The 17,500-nt window shown below is 47.3% G+C and overlaps 2 protein-coding genes across 4 annotated transcripts in view; one reads left to right on the forward strand and one right to left on the reverse strand.

The window, feature by feature from the left end:
- The window catches only part of parn (poly(A)-specific ribonuclease (deadenylation nuclease)), a 23,387-nt gene extending 8,277 nt beyond the window's left edge, over positions 1-15,110 (reverse strand). For 2 of the 3 annotated variants that reach the window (XM_067440447.1, XM_067440446.1), the window contains exons 1-10: positions 14,973-15,110; positions 14,753-14,830; positions 14,541-14,620; positions 7,305-7,454; positions 6,834-6,894; positions 4,994-5,156; positions 2,870-2,932; positions 2,731-2,769; positions 1,733-1,772; positions 1,572-1,652 (exon numbers count right to left, since the gene is read on the reverse strand). In XM_067440447.1, the coding sequence (XP_067296548.1) occupies positions 1,572-1,652; positions 1,733-1,772; positions 2,731-2,769; positions 2,870-2,932; positions 4,994-5,156; positions 6,834-6,894; positions 7,305-7,454; positions 14,541-14,620; positions 14,753-14,830; positions 14,973-14,991 (774 nt within the window). In that variant the 5' untranslated portion in view covers positions 14,992-15,110. The remainder of the gene's footprint in view (positions 1-1,571; positions 1,653-1,732; positions 1,773-2,730; positions 2,770-2,869; positions 2,933-4,993; positions 5,157-6,833; positions 6,895-7,304; positions 7,455-14,540; positions 14,621-14,752; positions 14,831-14,972) is intronic. The other variant, XM_067440448.1, reaches the window with a different exon arrangement.
- Positions 15,111-15,126: 16 nt separating this feature from the next.
- Positions 15,127-17,500, forward strand: part of LOC137072611 (bifunctional apoptosis regulator-like) — a 6,579-nt gene continuing 4,205 nt past the window's right edge. The window contains exons 1-2 of the mRNA XM_067440473.1: positions 15,127-15,446; positions 16,636-16,862. Coding sequence (XP_067296574.1) covers positions 16,642-16,862 — 221 coding nt within the window. The 5' untranslated portion in view covers positions 15,127-15,446; positions 16,636-16,641. The remainder of the gene's footprint in view (positions 15,447-16,635; positions 16,863-17,500) is intronic.

A 17,500-nucleotide genomic window follows, 5' to 3' on the forward strand; every position in this document is an offset into this window, starting at 1 on the left:
TCAGAGCCGACGCAGAAGCGGTGATGCCGGACTGATAACCGTATGGGCAGCGCCGGTCAGATGCCACCGCTCTCCTGAGCACAAGACCCGAGATCAGGCTCAGCTCATCTGTCCACTGAGGACATCAGAGCCGACGCAGAAGCGGTGATGCCGGACTGATAACCGTACGGGCAGCGCCGGTCAGATGCCGCCGCTCTCCTGAGCACAAGACCCGAGATCAGGCTCAGCTCATCTGTCCACTGAGGACATCAGAGCCGACGCAGAAGCGGTGATGACGGACTGATAACCGTATGGGCAGCGCCGGTCAGATGCCACCGCTCTCCTGAGCACAAGACCCGAGATCAGGCTCAGCTCATCTGTCCACTGAGGACATCAGAGCCGACGCAGAAGCGGAGATGCCGGACTGATAACCGTATGGGCAGTGCCGGTCAGATGCCACCGCTCTCCTGAGCACAAGACCCGAGATCAGGTTCAGCTCATCTGTCCACTGAGGACATCAGAGCCGACGCAGAAGCGGTGATGCCGGACTGATAACCGTATGGGCAGCGCCGGTCAGATGCCACCGCTCTCCTGAGCACAAGACCCGAGATCAGGTTCAGCTCATCTGTCCACTGAGGACATCAGAGCCGACGCAGAAGCGGTGATGCCGGACTGATAACCGTATGGGCAGCGCCGGTCAGATGCCGCCGCTCTCCTGAGCACAAGACCCGAGATCAGGTTCAGCTCATCTGTCCACTGAGGACATCAGAGCCGACGCAGAAGCGGTGATGCCGGACTGATAACCGTATGGGCAGCGCCGGTCAGATGCCGCCGCTCTCCTGAGCACAAGACCCGAGATCAGGCTCAGCTCATCTGTCCACTGAGGACATCAGAGCCGACGCAGAAGCGGTGATGCCGGACTGATAACCGTACGGGCAGCGCCGGTCAGATGCCGCCGCTCTCCTGAGCACAAGACCCGAGATCAGGCTCAGCTCATCTGTCCACTGAGGACATCAGAGCCGACGCAGAAGCGGAGATGCCGGACTGATAACCGTATGGGCAGCGCCGGTCAGATGCCACCGCTCTCCTGAGCACAAGACCCGAGATCAGGCTCAGCTCATCTGTCCACTGAGGACATCAGAGCCGACGCAGAAGCGGTGATGCCGGACTGATAACCGTACGGGCAGCGCCGGTCAGATGCCGCCGCTCTCCTGAGCACAAGACCCGAGATCAGGTTCAGCTCATCTGTCCACTGAGGAAATCAGAGCCGACGCAGAAGCGGTGATGCCAGACTGATAACCGTATGGGCAGCGCCGGTCAGATGCCGCCGCTCTCCTGAGCACAAGACCCGAGATCAGGTTCAGCTCATCTGTCCACTGAGGACATCAGAGCCGGCCGTCACCACAAATCTCCACTTTAAAAAAGTCAGAAGTCGTTCAACCCCTAGTGTGTGTGTGTAGGTCTCTCTGTGTGAGTGTGGTATTCAAGCACACCGTCGCTAGCAACCGCCATTAATGACCGCTAATTCTAAACCGAAAGTAAAATGCACACGGCCGCACGGTGTGTGTGTGTGTGAGAGAGTGTACACACACCTGCTCTCTCAGCTGTTTCTGCTGCTCTCTCCTCCTCCTCTCCTCTTCATCCACCTTACTGATCTGGATGAAACGCTCCTTCTGATAACACACACACACACACACAGCATGAGAGGATGTTTATTGATACTCATAACGGTTATGAGTGTGTGTGTTTGTACCTTCTCAGTCTCCAGCGTCTCCACGTGAAGTTTAGGAAACCTGAAACACACACCAGAACACACACACACATGCTCAAATGACGTTTGAATATTCCCTCTAAAAAACTGAATAATAATCATTCATCCGTTATACGGGCTGTTGGTTTGGTCGGTGGGCGGTTTCCTTATGACGCTCCAGAAGTCGTGAGCTTTAATTCGGCAAGTGTTGCCTTGTGGCTTTTTTAATTCGATGACATCATTGTGTGGTCCTGCCGCCAGCCAATCGCTGCCGTTATACCAGGATCAGCAGATCTGGGACCTGTCAGATCACCTCAGATCGGTGTTAGCGAGGTGAAGAACCTGGTCTGTACGGTTGCGTATCGTTAGCTGTGTGAGTGTGTGTGTGCTTTGCGGTGTATGCTGAAGATAATGCAGCTGAGTGTGTGTGGAGGAGACGTTAATGCGCAGGCTTTGTTTGCGCAGCTCTTGAAGAGCGATGTAATAAAGCATCAGTGACGTTCGTTCATCCTTCAGACGAGACGCTGCACTGTGCCCAAAGACAGCTTGGTGAGGTGAGGTTTAGCACTGACAGCTGTCATTGGAAGACAGAGCGAATCCGTTTGTCCGAGTTAGCAACAGTAACTAAGGGGGGCGGGGCTTACCGATTTAAGGTCGCAACTCTTGCCCCGAATATAGCAGGCTTCATTCAGTGAGTGAAACCAATATTAATGCAAGTTTTACAGCGTATTGAACGCTGCGAGCGAGCTCAGCGGTGCTAAAGTGGCTCTCGCGGCTCCGCTATATTCCAGCAGTGAAGCGGTGCCAGACTCCTGTGACCTGTGACCCTTAGGCCTCGTTTACTCTACTCCTGCAGGACCTTTACACATTTTTGCTTTTCATTAAATGTTAATTTTCATCTTCGTAATTCATTTTTAAACCATTAGAATATATCATGAAGTATATTCGGTGACAGCCCTAGTGTACACACACTCTCTCCTGTACACACACACACGACTCACTTTGAGTTGAGCGTCTGATAGATGAGCTTCCTCTGAAACCTGAGACACACACAGGATATTAACTTTCATATTTAGACCAGAACACACATATTTAATGGATATTCGAGTGTGTGTGTGTGTGTGTGAGAGAGAGTCTGACCCGGTGCAGGGCTCCAGATCCAGAGTCTGATCAGAGCTCTTCAGGAGAGAGTCCACCTTCTGCCTAAACACACACACACACACCATCAACATCAGATCAGGAGTGAGAGAGGGGGTGTGTGTGCGAGAGAGAGAATGTGTGCATGTGTTTGTGAGAGAGGGGGGGTGGGGGTGCGTGTGCGAGAGAATGCATGTATGTGTGAGAGAGTGTGTGTGTGTGTGTGTGTGTGTGTGTGTGTGTGTGTGTGTGTGTGTGTGTGTGTGTGTGTGTGTGTGTGTAGGCCTGTCGCGATAGTCAATAAATCAATTAAAAAAACCTAAGAAACAAACCGAGCTGTATGATTTTTCCGGCCGTGATAGTTCCAATTGCATGCTTGTTAGTTTCCCTCGTCTCTCGCTGACGGAGATAATATTGTCTCTTCTTGTCTACTTGCATGAACTGTGAAAATCGCACCAGTTGTGGAGTGGAGTGCTTCAGGATTTCCACAGGACCTCCTCCGTTAAAGAACACAGACGATAACGGTGTGTGTCTGCTGTAACGGGCCGGGGTGTGTTAATGTCGCGCGGTTCGTGGAGTAATAACTGCTTTAATCAATCAGATGAGACTGAAGTCAGATGAGGTAAATTACACACATGGCATCTGAGGACTAATGCTCTTTTCTCCTCCTCCGTTATGCTTCATTTCCAGATTTCGTTCATAAGCTCGTTCTTAACGTACGCACACGCGCTCTTCAAAAAAGGTGCATTGACAAACTAAAAGACAAATGACATTTGTATGCATTCAAAATAAAATATATGATCGTACTGAATGTCCGTTAATCTTATCTTGAGCAAAATAAAGCAAGTCCATGTCAATCAAACAGGACAATCCGCTGCGCCGGTCGAGCGCTATCGCTGCCACACACACACACACACTTCCCATGATGCTCACGGACGTTCGTTCAAACGGTGATTTCGGGAAACAGACTCGAATGTTGATAACAATGAAACTAATAATGCTTTTGTATATTCATTTAATCTTGCACAAACAGCATAAATTGGTACATTTATAGTCATTGTCTGCGTTTTACACGTTAGACGCCATATTGCCCATCTTTACTCTACTTCACCGACGAGAAGAGCTCAAACCAAAGGCACAGCGCTGTAATCGCTTCTCTGAGCAACAGTGCTTTCCTTACTGAATGAAGACGCTTATTGAACAAATCATTTGAATCAGTGATTCAGTGAATAAGAGATTAATATAGTCAAATGATTCATTCCTGAATGAATCAGCGTATTGAACAAATCATTTGAATCAGTGATTCAGTGAATAAGAGATTAATATAGTCAAATGATTCATTCCTGAATGAATCAGCATATTGAACAAATCATTTGAATCAGTGATTCAGTGAATAAGAGATTAATATAGTCAAATGATTCATTCCTGAATGAATCAGCTTATTGAACAAATCATTTGAATCAGTGATTCAGTGAATAAGAGATTAATATAGTCAAATGATTCATTCCTGAATAAATCAGCTTATTGAACAAATCATTTGAATCAGTGATTCAGTGAATAAGAGTAATATAGTCAAATGATTCGTTCCTGAATGAATCAGTCGATGAATGAATCGGTTGAATCTCTGACTCATTAACAGAGTCTTGCTGCCGCCTAGTGGCGGTTTTAGTTCCACATTTAACGAATCTTTTCACGTTTTAAATAATTTCAAATGTCAATATTCAGCGTTTAAAAGATCTAAACGTTATTTATGCATTACTGCAGGTTATCCGTCACCTCTAAGCTCATTAGACAGTAAATGCCACTTCAGATGCACTTCAAAATCAATATAAATAAAAGGAAAATATATTTAAACTTTTAGTAAAAGATGACATCCGTCCCTGCTGTGAACGGACCACCACACAGATAATGAAGATGATTAAACCTTCAGGAGTCAGCTGATCCCCAGCACTACAATAACACACTCCGCAAAACATCATCTAACTCTCGAGAAAACAGCGCTAGCATTTTTTTTGTAATATCGCACACCCCTATTTCTTGGTCAATTTATCGTCCGGCAAAATTTGTTATCGTGACAGACCTGTGTGTGTGTGTGTGTGTGTTTAAGTGTGTGTGTGTGAGACTCACTCCACAGTCCTGATGAAGTCCCTCTGGTCCTCAGGCACGCTGCAGACCCCGGTCCCCGAGGGGGGCGTGTACGTCACTGGCCCCGCCCCATTCATCTGACTCCGCCTCTCCTCATACTGCTCCCTCAGCTGAGACTCCTCCTCCCGCGTCAGGTACGGGATCCCTGCGGAAATCAAACAGCTACGAATGAGTGCGGCGTTATGATCTCACTACGTTAAGCCACTTTAGTATTAAAGAGCCACAGGCGCTGCAGGGGTAATGGCTTTACAAACGACAGCGGTTATTTATCCGGCCACGAAATGACCAATTTCCCTTTTGGCATTCTCCATTTTAACCTTAATCACTACACTAACTGGAATAACATTTCTCTTCTAATATTTCTTATTTATTAGTGGTCATTAATGGACCAAAATTATTGCACAAATAGTATTTAGTACCAAAAGATCTCAAAACATTCAATATTACTAAACTAAAATAAAGTTTATTTAATAACATTTATTTAATTGAAAAATGGTGTACGGTCACATTTGACTATGATAGTACGGAATATCTCAGGGCTAAATATAAGAGCATAACATTACAACGTTTGCATCTCCATCACTCCATTTATAAATGCCACTGTAAACGTGGCTGATTCGATAATCAATGCACACAGTGCTGCGACACCGCCGCTAGTGCCCGTGCTGCGACACCGCCCCTAGTGCCCGTGCTGCGACACCGCCCCTATTGCCCGTGCTGCGACACCGCCCCTATTGCCCGTGCTGCGACACCGCCCCTAGTGCCCGTGCTGCGACACCGCCGCTAGTGCCCGTGCTGCGACACCGCCGCTAGTGCCCGTGCTGCGACACCGCCGCTAGTGCCCGTGCTGCGACACCGCCCCTAGTGCCCGTGCTGCGACACCGCCCCTAGTGCCCGTGCTGCGACACCGCCCCTATTGCCCGTGCTGCGACACCGCCCCTAGTGCCCGTGCTGCGACACCGCCCCTAGTGCCCGTGCTGCGACACCGCCGCTAGTGCCCGTGCTGCGACACCGCCCCTAGTGCCCGTGCTGCGACACCGCCCCTAGTGCCCGTGCTGCGACACCGCCCCTAGTGCCCGTGCTGCGACACCGCCCCTAGTGCCCGTGCTGCGACACCGCCCCTAGTGCCCGTGCTGCGACACCGCCCCTAGTGCCCGTGCTGCGACACCGCCCCTAGTGCCCGTGCTGCGACACCGCCCCTAGTGCCCGTGCTGCGACACCGCCCCTAGTGCCCGTGCTGCGACACCGCCCCTAGTGCCCGTGCTGCGACACCGCCCCTAGTGCCCGTGCTGCGACACCGCCCCTAGTGCCCGTGCTGCGACACCGCCCCTAGTGCCCGTGCTGCGACACCGCCCCTAGTGCCCGTGCTGCGACACCGCCCCTAGTGCCCGTGCTGCGACACCGCCCCTAGTGCCCGTGCTGCGACACCGCCCCTAGTGCCCGTGCTGCGACACCGCCCCTAGTGCCCGTGCTGCGACACCGCCCCTAGTGCCCGTGCTGCGACACCGCCCCTAGTGCCCGTGCTGCGACACCGCCCCTAGTGCCCGTGCTGCGACACCGCCCCTAGTGCCCGTGCTGCGACACCGCCCCTAGTGCCCGTGCTGCGACACCGCCCCTAGTGCCCGTGCTGCGACACCGCCCCTAGTGCCCGTGCTGCGACACCGCCCCTAGTGCCCGTGCTGCGACACCGCCCCTAGTGCCCGTGCTGCGACACCGCCCCTAGTGCCCGTGCTGCGACACCGCCCCTAGTGCCCGTGCTGCGACACCGCCGCTACGATACACACCGTCACACAACAGGAAGTGAGAACACACACACACTCACCGCTGCGGAAGACCTTGTTGAAGTCGAAGCCTTGGCTGGCCAGGAAGTCGATGCTGGAGCTCTAGAGGAAGAGGCGGAGTCAGCCTCAGCATTAGTTTAACATCATTAGCATCGGTGAGGTTAATATCTGTTCCCACATCAGCCGAGGGTGCAGGACTGATGCCAAAGCTGCTCAGTTTTAGGCTTAAAGCGTTAGATCAGCCTGTAATGTGAATAGTGTGATTAATTCCTCCTGTGGTTGGCCAGCCGTCAGACCTCCGCTCATCTTCACACACAGATGAAGATATTAGTGTTGAAATCCGATGGCTCAGAAAGGCCTTCATTGACACCAATGTCATTTCCTCTCTCAAGACCCATAAAGGCACTAAAGACGTCGTTACGGCTGGCCAACCACAGGAGGAATTAATCACAGGATTTACACTTCTGGCTGAACTAACGCTTTAACGAATGTGATTGGCGCCGCCGCCTCACCTGGCAGATGAACTTGATGTCAGGAGACGTGCGGCTGAAGGGCCTGGGGAAGATGTAGAAGTTGAAGGCTTTAGTGATGTAGGTGGCCTGGTTCTGGTCATACCTGAAGGTGCAGATGCCAAACTGGAAGAGCAGGAAGTTCATGGAGTGCTGTGGGAAACGGGAGAGATCAGCATTAACACTAACCCATGCTCAGCTGCTGCTCCTTCAGACAACTCACTCACTCACTCACTTGTGGGAGCAAACAATGTGCTTGTCCGGGAAAGAGATTTATTTTGTGTGTGTGTGTGTGTGTGTGTGTGTTGTAAATATAATTTATTCTGAAGCAATATTCTCACCAGTGTTCAGCTTTGACATTTAAAGCTCCACTGTGTGATGTTCCCCATCTAGCGGTGTAAAGGTTTATGACCATCCAGAGGATATTAGTTTCTGTTCCTCTCAGCATCCAAACCCACCCGTATGGGTTTCCAACGGCATATCATAAACTTACCAGAATACTTTATCACTTGAAAGAAGTAAATGTACATTAATGAGCACATATATGAAAGAACTAAGTGTTTTTAGCTAAGAATAAACTAAAAAAAAAGTCACAGTGTAGCTTTAAATGTGATTTTTTATTGAATCACTTCAAATGTGTAATATTGTTATCCTTTATAAAGGCCATTCCCCCTAATCTTATTAAATATAGGCTATGCTTCAGGATTCATTTTACATTGGTAAATTTGATCAATACATTAAATTAAGTCACTATAAGGGCTCTTACCAAGCAAATTAAATAATTTACACTGAAAAATTACAACTGCATAAATTATTATGAGATTTGTAGAATAGACAAAGAAATGTTGGAAAGTGTTTAAAGCTGAAACTCCAGCTCCAGCAGGGGGCAGCAGGTGTGTGTTCATGAGCGAGTCACTGAGGCTGTGTTTACACTGCAGGGCTTGGTGCACAGTTCCGATTCGGTGACGATATATTTTTTGCCAACCCGCTTACATCATCTTTTCAAAAGCGACCCGTATCCGATATTTGCATCTACACTACACTGGCGAAACACGCTCATAACCGGTGAAAGGAAGGAAAACAGCGCGATATGCGATGGACACAGACAAAAGGATTGCACAGTGTTTGCTGTCTGCACTGATCCACACATCTCTAAAGGTCAGCAGAACATCTCTCTTTTAAGGCGGAGAAAAAGAGGATAGCGCTTGACAGGGTTGCCAGGTTTAACAACAAAACCCGCCCAACTGCAGCTCAAATCTGTGTTAAAGTAGCCCAACGCCGCATGAAAACCGCAGACTTGGCAACACTGGATCGCAGTTTGTGTCCGCCTGAGTTGACGTCATTCGCCTCGTCCTTTGTTCAATGACGTACGACTCATTTACTGGGGGATATCCGATCTGACCGCTTACATGGCAGACGCTAACGCACGCATCCCAATCATATCGGACTTATTCCCACATATGAGTGAGGCCTGGATCCGATCTGGGGATATCGGAATTCATGCGTTTTTTTCCTGCTTACACGTTCACGTCACATCCGATCTCAGACAGGAGAAGAAAAAGAAAAAAAATTCGGCATTGGGTCACTGAACCATGCAGTGTAAATGGGGCCCGAGTCGTTCATATAAACGATTCATTCAAACACTGAATCGTTCAGTAACACGTTGCTGTGACGCGTTACGGGTCTGCTGTGAACGATTTGCGCTGCTGAAATAGAACAAAACATTCAATATTGCATCTAAAATGTAAGTGACGTTAAGTGAATGTTAATGTAAGTGACGTTAAGTGAATGTTAATTAGTTGTTTATGGAGCCGTCATATGAAATCAGTGTCAGTTTCAGTCGTGATGTATTCAGGAAACGGCTTAAACGCTCTAGTGTTGTGATTTCTCCTCGAGAGGCTGCTCGAGCGCCAACAGATCGACCTTATTATCGTCAGTTCGTTATACATTATCCGCTATCGATCGCCACTTACACTAAACTAATGCACAATCATTCTTGCATTGGTGATTCGCTAGTTATTTTTTGTTTTAATCCGGCTCTTGTCCATCGGGTAACTTCCCTTTCACTCGTCCCTTCAAAAAACCCACTTGTCCCGGACAAGCGTTAATGTCGAGCCCTGATAACACCAATATCTCTCCGGCACGATCATGTGACGCGAGAGAGATTTCAGCCATTAGACGCAAAGATCCCTAGTCTACTAGTGCCCCGATCCACCACACCCCAATACCAACGGTAATCCGGCCGGAGCGAGGGCCGCACGATAACTGATAATCACAATTATTAATCACGATTATTCTGTCAAAAAGGGTAATGTAGTTATAATCTCACATGTTCTTTACCGACCTGCACTTCACCCAAAAGGCCTGTAGGTGGCGCAGACTTCATCTAACCAGCTTTGATAACTTCGTTAGATGGTAAATCAACACTAAACACAGGGTTTTGGTGAACGCTTTGTTATCTGTATTCATTTTTAAAGCAACACTTCGTTTTTAAAAGAGACACCACAGACTCAGATTGCCCTGCGAATTCATAAAGCAGCGAACGATGTGCTTTAATATTAACGTCTGGCTCGCGATACTCTAAAAGCTTAACGTGGCTTAAAGCACTGACAGTGATATTAAAAGACCAAACATTATAAACCATTCCGTTCAGCAAAGCATGAGCCCAGAATATGAACACAATGCGTTTAAATACACGGTAAGCGCTTTCCTCCCATAGGAACCGTTATAAAGAGAAAGCTTAGCGCCACTTAATATAGCCTTCTGGTGATATTAAGAGATCGAATCCTGCACAAACCCAGCTTTCTGTATAGTTTGCTTTATTAGTATAACGGTTACCAAGTTTGGTCTTTTAATGTCACTCACTGTACATTAAAGCACGTTAAGCGGTTTCTTCATGGGAGGAAAAGGTTTAATTTAACGCGTTGTGTTCATATTCAGGGCTCATCTGCACACAGTGCTTTATTATGAGTATGGTTAATGACAGTCTTCGTTATTTAAGCTTTCACATTTTCATGGTAAGCGTTTTAGAACGTCCCAGTGGCGATGCTTTCAGCCGATTCACATTTCCCCGATTGAATAGTCACGTCGGCTGTACAGGTGCGTTTATTCTGCAAACAGGAGGAGATCCGTGTTGCGTTTGCTGTAATTCGTCTCTGAAGGTTTGCTTACGGCTGATTTAGGCACACTAATAGCTCAAGTGGCTTGAGGAGAAGCACACACTGGCTGTAGGACGCACTGACGCAGGATTTAGATGCTCAACTCCAGCACGTGTGTTTGTTTTCAGATCATCAGCGCTGCTTCTGTATTTAGAGGAGCGCGTGCTCAGGGTTGCCAGATTGCACAGATTAAGTTAAACACAGGGAATAACGTATATCCTTCTCTCTTTGGGGGTTAAGCTCGTCGCATCTGGCAACCACAAGCAGAACTGCTACAGGAGGCTCATTACCTACGCAAACCCCAAAGAAAACAGTTTAAGGATAAAGAACGAGCCAATATCATGATTTGAGCTCAATGGACAGAAGCAGATATCCTTATCACGATTAAAACGTGCGGCCCTAGCCGGAGCGATCCGAGATTAATGACCAGCAGCCAGTGCATTACGGCTCAGATTCACAGAGTGTGAAACACACACCAATACACACTCTCAGCAAAGGGTGCGGAAAAACACAGCCGTTATGAATTCAGTAAGGCACTGGAGATTGGACAACGGGGAGATCACATCTGAAGCAGTCCCAAAACACACCGGCAGTGTGTAGAAAAATACATGTAGGACCTAGATTTTCTTAAAATATACTTATAAATACGCAAAAATAATAAAATTGATTTTTACTTTTGTATGTAAAAATGTCCAAAACCGGAAGGGACCTAACGAGAGGGAGTGCGGAGAATTTCACCGATAGGAAAACAATGGAGCGCAGTGACAGTGCGGACGCTGAGGGAATAATACATGTTCATTAATACTCATATGGCAGACCACACCCATACAGTCATGACACTCAATAAGAGACACGATCTCTTAAACATAAACCATCATGAGTCGGCCGTATTGTCACCAGCGTACGGCAGTCCCCCATTGCCACCTGATGCACAACTAGGCATGTGCCGATTATTGCGGGAAGCGCATCCTTATCATCTCAGACTCATTACAAAAAAAACAACAACGTCTGAAAGCTGATGTGTGACATGGTGTGCAGAAAACCAGCTAAAGACACAGGAACAAAAACCCAGAAGTGTTTATAAGCTGTTGAGCCAAAGAAACGAGAGTTTAAGGACGGAAAAGTGGACACAGACACTTGAGACAGAGCTCAACATGTTATATCACACTGATTACCTTCTCCTCCAGTGTGTGTAGTTCTCAGAGACAGCAAATATAATGTATAAAGCTGATATTTGATAACATGTTTACTGCACACAGACATACTGGCCCTCATTTATCAATCTTGCATAGAAATGGGTGTATATGTTGGCGTAAGATTATGCTTACACTCCTCTCATCGCCTGATTTATGAAGCTGGACTAGTGAGATGATTGAGACGCGCCCGATCTCCACGGCGGAGGAGTTTCGCTTCTTTGCCGTCTTCCGTGTGTCCATGGCGTAAAATGAGGGCGTGGGGGAGGCGGAGACTTGAATATATAGGGGCGTGTTATTCTAATGACGATCGTGTTCAGCCGCGGCATTTATCAAGGGCAGGTATTGCGCACACCTGGATTGCAGAGGTGCACACAGTTTCATAAATCAGGCGGTGAGAGGAGTGTAAGCATAATCTTACACCAACATATACACCAGTTTCTACGCAAGATTGATAAATGAGGGCCATTGAAACAGAGAGCTCGCTTAACATCCTGACGTCACCCGCGCTGCTGAGAAGCGCTTCGATAGAATGTCCCGCACGCTTTCCTCTCCGTAACAAAATAAACACACTCCAAAACTGACAGCGGTGGCAGCAGAACGAAAGATAATAGCGATGTGGATATGATGACCAGCTCTGCAGTTCAGTAACGTTACCTGAAATAGCACTTTATACAATAGACTGCTTTATAGAAAACAGCTTTAGGCCCCGATCACACAGAACGCGTTTTTCAGGTTCGAAAACGCGAGGCGCACTGCACTCCCTTTTGTGGTCGGCGTTCTCTCATTCAGAAATGAGCAGTGCACTTTAATGTTTCTAGGCAACCCCCGAATCACCTGTACTGTCAGTCAAATCAATGTAACGGTCAACACAACGGAAGGCCTGCCGCTTCATTCATTCGATTGGACAACAGAACATAAGCGCGATGATGTTGCTTTTCCGCTCAGAGTGGACTTTTTTTCAACCTTATGCGCTCGCAGCGCTCCTTCAGAAACGCGAGGCGCAGCAAGCGGTTTAAACGCGAGGCGCCCAGGGCGCATAAGCAGCGCACATAACGCTCTCTGCCAAACGAAATCCATTCAAAAAAGGCCTCTCGCTGCAAAAACGCGTTCTGTGTGATCGGGGCTGCGGTGTTAAATATAAAACAAACAGTCATTCAGTCATGAAATGGACTGCACTTCCTGTTGTTAAATAGCCACTGCTATACTGTGAACCTTTAAAACATATACACATAAAGAATCCTGCAGTCACTTTACATTTCCCTCAACTTAGATCGCACATTGCATATGATTATTGATATAAATTATACTGTACTAATTAAATAAAATACTTTGTCTCGTGTTTTAGGCTTATGGTTGTGTTCTTTATTCTTTTAAAGTATAAAAAACAAAAACACACAAAAGAAATATCGCAATATATCGTATCGTAACCCCTGTATCGTGATACGTATTGTATCCGACAGCGCGAGGATGCAGACGACGCGGCGACGGCGCGAGGATGCAGACGACGCGGCGACGGCGCGAGGATGCAGACGACGCGGCGACGGCGCGAGGATGCAGACGACGCGGCGACAGCGCGAGGATGCAGACGACGCGGCGACAGCGCGAGGATGCAGACGACGCGGCGACAGCGCGAGGATGCAGACGACGCGGCGACAGCGCGAGGATGCAGACGACGCGGCGACAGCGCGAGGATGCAGACGACGCGGCGACAGCGCGAGGATGCAGACGACGCGGCGACAGCGCGAGGATGCAGACGACGCGGCGACAGCGCGAGGATGCAGACGACGCGGCGACAGCGCGAGGATGAAGACGACGCGGCGACAGCGCGAGGATGAAGACGACGCGGCGACAGCGCGAGGATGCAGACGACGCGGCGACAGCGCGAGGATGCAGACGACGCGGCGACAGCGCGAGGATGCAGACGACGCGGCGACAGGGCGAGGATGCAGACGACGCGGCGACAGGGCGAGGATGCAGACGGCGCGGCGACAGGGCGAGGATGCAGACGGCGCGGCGACAGGGCGAGGATGCAGACGGCGCGGCGACAGCGCGAGGATGCAGACGGCGCGGCGACAGCGCGAGGATGCAGACGGCGCGGCGACAGCGCGAGGATGCAGACGACGCGGCGACAGCGCGAGGATGCAGACGACGCGGCGACAGCGCGAGGATGCAGACGACGCGGCGACAGCGCGAGGATGCAGACGACGCGGCGACAGCGCGAGGATGCAGACGACGCGGCGACAGCGCGAGGATGCAGACGACGGTTTGAGCATTTGAGTGAACTTGAAGGTAGCCTACATGGCATGAATAAAATAATGACATTATCAGCACATAATTCCAGACTTTTTTTTTAAAGTGTGAGACTATGAATTTGTGTTTACGTACATTTACGTATTTGGCAGACGCTTTTATCCAAAGCGACTTGCTGCATTTTAAGGTACACATTTCTGTGTCACGCACACACACACACGCACAAAGCAGATGCAGAAGTGAAGTCTTCATCGGCACAAAAGCCACTAACTTTTCTTCAGTTCACCCGTGGACGCAATTTTCCATGACAATGATAAATTAAATTAGAAAATAGTCTAGCGATAATAAAGTTCCTAACGTTACTCGTGACATGACGCCACGTTGTAAAGACAGCCAACGAAACGGCCACTTAATCTACTAAATGGGTGCTCATGTCTTTTAAACACATTGTAAATCCTGCGTACCGTTACACACACGGTTATTCATTCATCTTGGGAAAAACTGTAACCTGCAATATCAATCTGTGATTAGCTTTTTTAATGAGGAGGCGGGGCTTATTCCACCATACTGGCCATTCATAATAACATGAGCGAGAGAGAGTGTGAGTGAGTGTGTGTGTGTGTGTGTGTATTTACCTTCCTCAGTTTGGTGTATCTCTCCTCCGGTGTGTCCAGTCCATTGGTCAGAGCACTGACTGAGGGCCCATCACTGATTCCTACAACACACACGCACACACACTATTAACACAAACGTCTTAACACACACAGCATTAACACAAACGTATAGTCTTAACAGACACGCGCGAGCGCAGACAGACAGACAGACAGACACACACACACACACTGACCCGTGAACTCTCCGTCTATAGAGATGAAGTCCGCCTCCTGCACCGCTTTACACACCTCTGGAAGAACCTCCTTAAAATCTGCGCCACAGAAGATTAACACACATCAACACACACACAACCCAACACACACAACTCCACACACACGCCGCGAGTGTGTGTCTATCCGCGGATCTGCGTGTATTTTTACAATGATGTATTGTGATAATTTTAATTGTCTTACTCTGTCTTGTGACCTCCATCCTCTTAAGCAGCGAAAAAAAACACACACACACCACACACACTGGAAGCTTTAACCCCCGCCGCCGGAAACACTCACTCGCACTTCCGGCCGCTGTGTGAGCCTACAGGAGGCGCTGTGAGGCCCACTCACTGACATTATTGCCATATATTTGCATTATAATAATTAACACAGAAGATATGATTTAAAAACGGTTCAAGTGTTTTTAATTAATAAAAATGGAAATGTAAAATTGGAAATCCAATAATCAGCGATTGTGATGGTTCAACTCTTATTTACATTCAATTAAAAATACACAAAACTGATTATTTTCAAAATACTTAATTATTACTTAGAACCATCTTACAAATGTGTCAGTAATCCAATGGCGATCCCTTCGGTACGCATAGTCAAGATAAAATCAATAAAATCAAAGAAGGGATTCCCGCGCTCCACTCTAACGGTGCACAGTCTGAGGTAAAATTTAAACATTTTAAATCTAACGGAAATATTAAATGGCCGACAGCAAAAAGGCAAATAACTACTCGACTATTTCGTTATGACGATTCATTCATAATTGCTTTTACGAGACAACATTTATCAACACGGTGTATCATCATTTAATTTCCTGTTTGGAATGGAATATTAGCTGATTGTGTATTTTAAAAATGAATTACATTATTTGGAAATTGTTTACTATAAATTACGATTTTTCATTATCTTTTTTTCTTTTCTTAATTCCCTTAAATTATTTTATTTAATGAATTGTAATCCATAAAAGGGTTACTTTTGTGACAACATGATTTACGGAATGAAAATCAATCTTATCACCGTCTCCAGTTGAAAATTTTAATACAATTACATTTTTCAACTGGAGACGGCAAGATTGATTTAAGCATATATGCTGTCTTCTTTCTCAAGTACTGTGATTATTATTTTTTTGTATTTACTTCTAACAATATTGTATATGTAGACGTTTTGTAACCCCAATTTATTTTAGTTGTGTTATCTTTTAGGATGTCTAATAGCTGTAAATGTTTTATGTGTGTCTTTAATGTCTAATAATCTGTAATAATCATGATTTATAACTTGAGCTCCCAGGTCGTATTTTGCTGTGAATGCCAATTTTACTCACAATTGCTTATCAAAATGATTCGGTTTTCTGAAGTGAAATACTTGCGACATCTAATTATTCACCGGTGAATGATCCGTGTGTGTGTGTGTGTGTGTGTGTGTGTGTGTGTGTGAGCCTGTTTATGTGGTTTATGAGGACACCAATTTGTATAACTACATGGGTATTACACTGGTATTACACTATAAATGTGGTTTATGAGGACATATCAAATGTCCTCATAATTCAAATGGCCTTAAAAACAAACTAAATTATGTTTTTTTGAGAAAGTAAAAATGCAGAATGTTTCCTGTGATGGGTAGGTTTAGGGGCAGTGTGTGTGTGTGTGTGTGTGTGTGATGGGTAGGTTTAGGGGCAGTGTAAGGGGATAGAAAATACGGTTTGTACAGTATAAAAATCATTACGCCTATGGAGAGTCCCTGTAAACCACATAGACCAACATGTGTGTGTGTGTGTGTGTGTGTGTGTGTGTGTGTGTGTGTGTGTGTGTGTGTGTGTGTGTGTGTGTGTGTGTGTGTGCGTGTGTGTGGACAGAGCCTGATGGTCATGCGGATCTCTGCTGACCCAGAGTCCGAGAGGACGGTGTCAGAGTTTTCGTGCCACTGCTGCTACGAGGTGCTAATCGACCCCACCACGCTCACCTGCGGACACAGCTTCTGCCGCCATTGCCTGGCCCTGTGGTGGGCAAACAATCTCCGGGACGAATGCCCAGAATGCCGAGCGGTATGGCAGGGCTTCCCCAAAGTCAACATCCTCCTCCGGTGAGAGACGCCACATCTGGTTCTGTTCACACTCGCCTCAGATATTTACAAACCGGATTCCAGAAAAGTTGGGACACTGTACAAATTGTGAATAAAAACAGAATGCAATGATGCGAAAGTTTCAAATGTCAATATTTTATTCAGAATACAACAGATGACATATACAATGTTTAAACTGAGAAAATGTATCATTTTAAGGTAAAAATAAGCCATGGCCATGTTTCCCCCTGTGAGTAATCCCATCAGTCTGCAAACGTCTGGGGACTGAGGAGACGAGCTGCTCAAGTTTAGGAATAGGAATGTTGGCCCATTCTTGTCTAATACAGGCTTCTAGCTGCTCAACTGTCTCAGGTCTTCTTTATCGCATCTTCCTCTTTATGATGCGGCAAATGTTTTCTAATGGTGAGAGATCTGGACTGCAGGCTGGCCATTTCAGTGCCGGATCCTTCTTCTACGCAGCCATGATGCTGTAATTGATGCAGGGTGTGCTCTGGCATTGTCATGTTGGAGAAGGCAAGGTCTTCCCTGAAGGAGACGCCGTCTGGATGGAGCAGATGTTGCTCTAGAACTTGGATAGACCTTTCAGCATTGATCTGCTCATCACACCCTTGCGCACAGAGATTGTTCCAGATTCTCTG

This window comes from Pseudorasbora parva, chromosome 4, assembly GCF_024679245.1.
Source record: "Pseudorasbora parva isolate DD20220531a chromosome 4, ASM2467924v1, whole genome shotgun sequence".
Classification (NCBI taxonomy): domain Eukaryota; kingdom Metazoa; phylum Chordata; class Actinopteri; order Cypriniformes; family Gobionidae; genus Pseudorasbora; species Pseudorasbora parva.